This window comes from Lottia gigantea (genome assembly GCF_000327385.1).
Source record: "Lottia gigantea unplaced genomic scaffold LOTGIsca_144, whole genome shotgun sequence".
NCBI classification, from domain to species: Eukaryota; Metazoa; Mollusca; class Gastropoda; family Lottiidae; genus Lottia; species Lottia gigantea.
The window spans coordinates 233,325-242,516 of NW_008707688.1; the positions used below are offsets into that span (position 1 = coordinate 233,325).

Genomic DNA, 9,192 nt, shown 5'->3' on the forward strand with positions numbered 1-9,192 from the left:
AGACACAGGGTATGAAAAGATTGTACGAGTAGTCAGGGAAAGAAGATTCGCGTGGGGGAGGACTTTTATTGGTAGACGAGAAGGAATTGGATGGTATGAGAGGACGATCATTAGAGAGAAAGAGATTGTCCTGAGTTTAGTGAAGGGGGTATTCTCTTATTTTGAGAGGCACTCATTGTACCTCCGCGTAATGCTTCGAATTACAGTACTCCGAAGACTTATTTTGGGTTTTTAATCTCTTTTAATCTCTACTGGCAGACACTTTTATCTAAAAAAAATTGATTATAAAACTTTTTCATAAGTTACCTCAGTGGTCGAATAAAATTGCAGAAAATTGCCTCCCTTGAAATAAAACGTTTATAAAACTCGTGGTTAATATATATTATGTAGTAATTGTATATATGATATATAGTTATGGTACTAACGATGATTAAAAACCGCAAAAACGTTGAAATTCGCTAGCAAACTTCATTTAACGTCTAAAAATTTAAATGGAAAATGAGCAATTTAAGCACGAAATCCTTTAAACCATTAACACCAAAAACCAAACTTACCTTACTTGACCGTTCCTCTCTGATCCAAAGTTAAAAATGACAATTAAAAATGCAACTTTATGTTATATATTAATAGCGCGGACGTTATAGTAAAACAATGGCGTGACGTCATAGTCATTAAAGATGAAATTTTAAAAAGTTGAAAATATTTCGAAATTGTGTTTGTTTTTGTTGAAAAAATCAAATTTTACAACCAAATATTCAGATAAAGACTAGTAAATGGTGATTTTCAGATAATATCGGGTGGTAATTATTATAATACAGTCTTCAAAAGTTACAATTCTGTATCAGATGTGTATATTGTTGAATTAAATGTGTAATAATCGAATCAAAAGGACCATCTTGTGTAATATCCACGTTTTGAACGTGTATAATAGGTCAACAAAAAGTTTATATTATTATTATTTAGTAAAATAAGTGGTAATAAACATAATGTAGATCGATATTCTGATTCCAATAACCATATATATTGTTGATCGACTAGAATAATCCCAAAAATGGTTTTAGATCTAGCAAACTGTGATGGCTATAACTTATCACAGGGAGGGAGAAAGGAAGAGGAAAGAAACAGACAGGGAAATATACATAAATACCAGTAAAAGGAAGAAAATATATGAGAAAAACAAGGGGAAATCAGTAACCAGTTCTTGTATATGACTTACAATCGTCTAGAGATATGCATAAATATTGTTGACCTACTAGGCCTATAGCCTAATAATATTAACCCGTCTACAACCCTCCTTCACATGTAGCTACTACTCACAAACTCGTGGGTTAAAAGCGACAAAAACGTTGACATTCGCAGGCAAACTTCTTTAAAAGTCTATAAATGTAAAAGGAAACGGACAATATAAGCGCGAAATATTTCTTATGATTCACCAAGATCAAGATTTATCTACAACCAGAACATTTTAATTTACTAACGAATTTAATGATATGCCAATGATTTTATTTTTGTATTTAGATAGTGACGTTTTATATACGTTTTATCTCAAGGGAGACAATTTTCTGCAATTTTATTTGACCACTGAGGTAACTTATGAAAAGTTTTTATATCCAATTTTATAATTAAATGTTTTAATCGGTAACAATCGATTGTAGAGGTAGAAAACCCATAATAAGTCTTCGGAGCACTGTATTTCGAAGCACTGCACGGAGGTACAATGAGTACCTCAGAATATAAGAGAATTCCCTCTTCACTAATCTCAGGACATAATCATATCAGTCCACTGGTTCCTACAAGCTCTCTCTTTCTACTTATCATCCACCAATATCCTCTTCTTCTACCTGCAAAAGACCACACCCCCTCTTAACTGCAGAATCTTCCTTCTATCTACTCTAACTGTCTACTTGTAAAATAGATATCCTTCTTTCTACTGTCTCTTTTCTTCTCTCTCATATTTACTCTCCTCTGTTCTTCCCCTTGTTATTCTCGTATACTTTCTGGTAATAGAGTCTATTTCCTTGTCTCTTTCTTTCCTCTATTATTCTGGCCCTTTCTCCGTCCACGTGATCTATGAGTTAAACAAGGGAAGAACACAGGAGGCAGCGACACCGAAGGAGATCAGAGGGTAAGAAGAAGTTATACGAGTAGACTGGGGAAAATAGTGAGAAAGAAGATTCTGCAAAAAATAAAAAATGCAACTTTATGTTATATATTAATAGCGCGGACGTTATGGTAAAACAATGACGTGACGTCATAGTCATTAAAGATGAAAATTTAAAAAGTTGAAAATAGTTCGAAATTGTGTTTGTTTATGTTGAAAAAAAAAATCAAATTTTACAACCAAATATTCAGATAAAGACTAGTAAATGGTCATTTTCAGATAATATCGGGTGGTAATTATTATAATACAGTCTTCAAAAGTTACAATTCTGTATCAGATGTGTATATTGTTTAATCAAATCTGTAAAACTCGAATCAAAAGGACCATTCTGTGTAATATCCAAGTTTTGAACGTGTATAATAGGTCAACAAAAAGTTTATATTATTATTATTTAGTAAAATAAGTGGTAATAAACATAATGTAGATCGATATTCTGATTCCAATAACCATATATATTGTTGATCGACTAGAATAATCCCAAAAATGGTTTTTAGAACTAGCAAACTGTGATGGATATAACTGATCACAGGGAGGGAGAAAGGAAGAGCCAGAAAAATAGAGGAAAGAAAGAGGCAAGGAAATAGACTTTATTACCAGAAAGTATACGAGAAAAACAAGGGGAAGAACAGAGTAGAGTAAATATGAGAGAGAAGAACAGAGGAGGCAGCGAAATTTGAGACACGTAAACAAAGAGAAGAATTCAGAGACAGCGGGAAGAAGAGATACGAGTAGAGAGGAAAGAAATCACAGGGTAAGAAGGGATTATACGAGTTAACAGGGAAAGTAGTGAGAAAGAATATTCTGCAGTTGAGAGGAAGAGGGCGAGTGTGGGCGGACTTTTACGATCACTAGATAGATTTAGAGGATAGGAGAAAAACAGACAGAAACAAGGGATTCTGAGACCAGTGAAAGGAGTATTCTCTTTTATTGAGAGGTACTCATTGTACCTCCGTGCAATGCTTCGAATTACAGTACTCCGAAGACTTATTAGGCCTTTTTTTCTATCTCAACAACCGATTGCTACTGGCACACACTTAACTATAAAATTGAATATGAAAACTTTTCATAAGTTACCTCAATGGTCAAATAAAATTGCAGAAAATTGTCTCCCTTGAGATAAAACGTATAAAAAACGTCACTATCTAAATAAACATAAAATCATTCGCATATCATTAAATTTGTTAGTAAATTAAAATGTTCTGGTTGTAGATAAATTTTTATTTTGGGCTAATAATAAGAAATATTTGATCTCAAAAAGGGTTATTTTGACTCCCAAATATCGATACAAGTTATACAGTAACCATTTCATTAGCAAATATATCTAGATTAGGTTTTAATGGCAAGACAAAAAGACTGGTCATGTGGCAGCGTCCACAACGTAAAATATTCTACCAAAATACTCGAATTCCATACACTGACCACATAGGTCTTTCAATCATATAATGACTATTTTTTTTACTATATCCAAGGTTTGAGCGCGTATAATCAGTTAACGAAAAGTTTACATTTATATTTTCAAGTAGGGGACCTAATGAACACAATGTAGATATTCTGATTCCAATAACCATAAATATTGTTGATCGACTAGAGTAATCCCAAAAAAGGATTTTAGAACTAGCAAACTGTGATGACTCTAATTGATCACAGGAGAGGAAGGAAAAGCCAGAAGAATAGAGGGCAAAGAAAGAGAAAGTGAAGATGTGGATGACATCAGTAGATAGAGTTTGTGGCAATGCTACGAATTACAGTACTCCGAAAACCTTTTATGGGTTTTCTATCTCTACAGACGATTGCTACTGGCATACTACCTCAACAATAAAATTGGATATAAAACTATTCCATAAGTTACCTCAGTGGTCAAATAAAATTGCAGAAAATAAACGTCACTATCTAAATACAAAAAAAAATCATTGGCATATCATTAAATTGGTTAGTGAATTAAAATGTTCTGGTTGTAGATAAATTTTAATTTTGGCTAATCATAAGAAATATTTGATCTCAAAAAGTGTTATTTTTACTCTCAAATAGCGATACAAGTTATACAGTAACCAGTTCATTAGCATTAACAAATATATCTAGATTAGGGTAATGGTTATGTAGGCTGGATTCGGCCAGTGGTTTAAGTGATACCCTCGTTCCGGCTGTGGCGACATTAAAAAATGCTGAAATAATTCGAAAGATTCTCACAACCTCGTGCGTTAAAAGCCACAAAAACGTTTACATTCGCAGGCAAACTTTTATAAAAGTCTATAAATGAAAAAGGAAACAGAGCAATTTAAGTGCGAAAATTAACGAAATCCGTAAAACAATTAACACCAAAAACCAAACTTACTAAAAATGACAATTAAAAATGCAACTTTATGTTATATATTAATATCAAAAAGTTGAAAATATTTCAAAGTTGTGTTCAAGTAACTAACTTGAAAATTCAACATACTAACTTGAAAATTCAACATACTAACTTGAAAATTAAAAAAAAAAATGAATGGCCCTAATACGCTTCCGCAGATAAGGACTAGTTATTGGAAATTTTCAGATAAAATCGGGTGGTAATTATTTTAATACAGTCTTCAAAAGTTACAAAATGTGTATATTGTTGAATTAAATCTGTAAAAATCGAATCGAAAGGTACCGTTCTGTAAAATTTGAACACATACAATCGGTCAACGAAAAGTTTACATTTTTGTCAAGTACAATAAGTGGCAGGGAACCTAATGAACACAATGTATATCGACATTAACCACTTTTTATACCCTAGAAAATTTAAAGACGGTGGGAAGCAGAGATACGAGTAGAAAGGAAAGAATGCACAGGGTAAGAAGATATTAAACGAGTAGACAGGGAGAGTAGAGATAATATACTGGAGTTTTTTAAAGGAAATGAGGTAGAGAACGGTAAGTAGTGAAAAAAGAGTTTGTAGGTGGCAGTAGAGAGATTAACATGACCGACAGGAGCTAGGGGTCCTGACATACTAGTGAATGGGATATTTCTTTTATAATGAGAGGGATTCATAGTTCCTCCGTACAATGCTTCGAATTACAATACTCCGAAGACTTTTCGAGGGATCTCTGTCACCTTTACTAGTTGGATACAGAAACTTTTCGTAAGCTACCTCAGTGGTCAAATAAAATTTCAGCAAATTGCCTCCCTTGAATAAAAATTTCCTATTCGTATATCATAAAATTCGTTAGTAAATGTTAAAAGGTGGAAGAATATAGAAAATGTGAAGAATTAAAGAGCTCATTTCTGACAATTCTAAGGTGCCAAAAACGTATAAAATCTTTATATTTTTAATTTTCTACGAAGACACTGGAAATGAATCAATCTTTGCTGAGCTGAAGAAGGTTTTTCTAGGGCTTAATTCTCACTTGCTGGGGCCCAGCCACTACGGAAGTACCCACCCTAACGACGGTGCTCGGAAAGTAGAGATATATGAGAGACGAAAAAGAAGGAGACAGGGAAATGAGAGGAAGTGGGAAGTAGCGAGGAGAGGAATATAGAGTAAAGATCAATTATCATACAGAACAAAGAGTTCGTAGGAGGCAAATTACACAGTAGACAGCCGATAATAGGAGTGTAACAGAGACTTATTCGATGGATCAGGCTACTAGAGCAAGGGGTATTCTCATGACCTGAGAGGTACTACCCATACCTCTGATTGAAATACAGTCAACGAAAATTGGATTTACAAAAATTCACCAGCAACCTTAGTGGTCAAATAAATCTACAGAGAATTACCTCCCTTGAAGTAAAACGTATATAAAACGTTACTATTTAATATTTTTATTCGCATTTCATAAAAATTTAGTAGCAAATCAAAATGTGCTCGAAATGTATATACACCACATAGGCGTTTCAAATACAATATTGTCGAGCATTCTGATCGATACCCCAAGATTTGAGTGCATATAATCAACAAAAAGTTTACATTATTTTCAAGCACGATAAGTGGTAATGACATCGACATTATAGCTTCAATAACCACTTTTTCTACTGTAGAAAATAGTAACCACTTACAATCGTCTTGGGATTGACTCCCAACTCATTCCCCCGCGTACACGTAGGCTACTTTTCACAATTATGTGGATAATGTAGGCTTATAATCTTTCACCATTTGTGGGTGGCAAAACGCACACGAAATCATACTCTTTACTAAATTTTTAAAGCAAATTACGGATAACATTCGCACCAAAAACAAACTTACCTTACATGGCCGCTCTGCTCTGCTCTCAAATTGAAAATGACAAATAAACAGAGCAACTTTCTTATATTTTGTAACGCGGACGTTATAGTAAAACAATGACGTGACGTCATAGTCATCAAAGATGAAATTTTAGAAAGTTGAAAATATTTTTTAATTGTGCTTGTTTTTACTCAAAAAATTCAAAATTTCAAGCAAATATTTATTAAAGAGCTAGTAAATGGTGATTTTCATATAGTATTAGGCAATATTCATAACAATATATTTTCTGCATGTTATCGGTGTTGTAAAATGTGAATTCATTCCTTAAAACTAGAAATAAAGAACGTACTAAAAGCAGTTGGGGAGCTACCTAGGTTAGGTATGTGTTTCACACTTCCATTCGAATCACCTCTACTCACGAAAGTAGGCAACCTGGTTAAAATATACATGTAGATTGTTTCGAGCAACACAATCATGTTCTTGAAGATAAACTAGCCAATCAATAAAATGCTTTGTTCATTGAAAGTGAACATTAGGAATTTGAATATTAATTGCCTAACATTTACTTGTACATTTTAAGCATTGCTTTTGACGCTTTGAAATAAATTATAGACTAACAGTTTACGTTAGGTCAAATTTCGATTTAGAAATGAATTTCGCCAGATCAGAAAATTCATCTATCCATTTTTTATTATCATGAATGTAGGATTTACACTCGATACTTGGTAATCTGAGAAGCCAGATCAGACATTTCCAAAAGATACTTGAAACTTGGTGGAAGATCCCAATAAACAGCAACGTATCATATACGTTTGACTTCAATGGAGATAATTCTATACAGGAGATAATTCTATGCATCTATTTGACCACTGAGGCTAATTATGAAAATTTCGTGAATTTTAGTCGATAACAGCAATCATGGTTATCAAATGAAAGCCGGCGAAACAAAATACATCTTCGGAGAACTGTCATTCGAAACATTGCCAGACCTTAGAGTTAGTACTGATAACTCTCTCGTTTTAACCCTCCTGTCTCTCCACCCATCTCCTTATACCCTCTTTTATTCAAACCGTTCCCGTTGATGTTCTTCGTGTTTCTAAATCTACTCTCTTTAAGTACTCCCCTTATATCATCCTCCATCTTCTCTCTTTCAATCTGAGTATCATCTTCCGTCTGTACTTATCCTGTCTCGCCTACTATATTTTCTTTCCCCGGTCTGTATTTCCTTTGATATCCAATTTAAACGAGAAGTAACCCTCTTTACGACCCGATCCCACTTTCATTGATTTTGGAAGTTCTGTCAAAACTGAGTGCAGCGTAAATCAATAAAATCTTTTATGACACTTTTAGACCTTGACTTGAAACACAATCTAACTTTATTTCTAATCTGTATATGAGCCTATTTATTAATATGATTAATGAATTGTCTTCAACTTAAACAATAAAATTGATTGGAATTGGAAATATTGACAACCATAAGTTATCAGTTTGTCATCGAGATCTCTGCAACTAAAATGTAATGCACTGAGATCTTCATGAAAATAACTACAGAAAATGTTCAAGCTGAATTTTATACTGTTGACATCTTCACTCATTTTGGGCGCTCAGACGCAAAATATATATGAAGAAACAGTCAGATTGAAAAGAGATCTTTTTACAAACTATAGTGTAGACATCAGGCCAGTGAAAAATGACCAGAACGCAGTAAATTTGGATGTAAAACTTAAGGTGGATGACGCATTTCTTCGGGGCTTTGTTTTAACCTCGAGAATACATCTGAAGATCTCTTGGCTAGATGAGATTCTGCCATGGGAATCTGGAAATTATACAAACATAACTTATCTTCATCGGAAAGAAAATGAATTGTGGACGCCCCGTTTTCAAGTGTGGAATTCCGTCTCCGATGGAAACTTCGAATGTTATGACAAAGTGGTCAAGATTTACAATGATGGTAAGGTTGAGTTCGATTGTCGGTCAACTTTCAGAGTCAGATGTGAAACAACATTCGTGCGATTCCCTTTCGATGGACACGATTGTGAAATTCTGCTTTATCTTCCCGATTATGACACAGAAGAAGTTAAAATGAGGACAACCACCATAGAAAAGCGCAAATCAAAAGAACACCATTCGAAGAGCTGGGAAATGGACAACCTCCGTGTTCGACCATCCGAATTCCACCATTCAAATTCTGCTGCTTTATCAGTAACATTGAAGTTGAAGAGGAATTTTCTGTTTCATCTGGCATTTTCAATATTTCCAGTCATGTTGGTATCGCTTCTGGTTCCTCTGACGTTCCTGATTCAAGACACGGCTGTTAAGATCTTGTATTCCCTTCTGGTGTTTCTACTGATGATTTTGCTGGTGTTTCAGATATTGCCACATCTACCCAAAACATGCAACTGTACTTTTAATCTTTATATTGGATGTCTGCTGTTCCTGAACTTCATGAGCATCATTATATCAGTAGCAATGTACAAGCACATGTACAACTATCGGAGTCCACGGGTACAGGAAGCACAAACACCACCAGATGAAAGTCGATTACAAGACTTCGTTTATGATTTTAGACATCCTCACAATTTCCTGTTTTATGAGAAGATGCTGAAGAAGTTGATGAACAGAGGATTTTTCACCTGTTGTTCACCAAGCGTTGACGACGTTTTCTCAGCTGAACTGAAGACTTATTTCAAAAGCAGAGCAAAGAAGAACAAATTTTCCAACCATAAATTGTTCATCGTGTTTGTGGTGATTTGGGGCGCTCTCACTGCGTTATATTTGGCGAAAATCTTTCAGATTATCTAATGCTTTAATATCGGGCATGATAACAATAGAGATAAGCCAATATGTT

General features: G+C 34.2%; 1 protein-coding gene across 1 annotated transcript; it reads left to right on the forward strand.

Moving 5' to 3' along the window:
• Window positions 1–7,994: 7,994 nt before the first annotated feature.
• Window positions 7,995–8,387, forward strand: LOTGIDRAFT_67958 (hypothetical protein; the record flags this gene model as incomplete). The annotated part of the gene is made up of 1 exon (XM_009050082.1): window positions 7,995–8,387. A coding segment is annotated over one exon (393 nt), but the record flags the coding sequence as incomplete, so codon positions are not given.
• Between the last annotated feature and the right edge of the window lie 805 nt (window positions 8,388–9,192).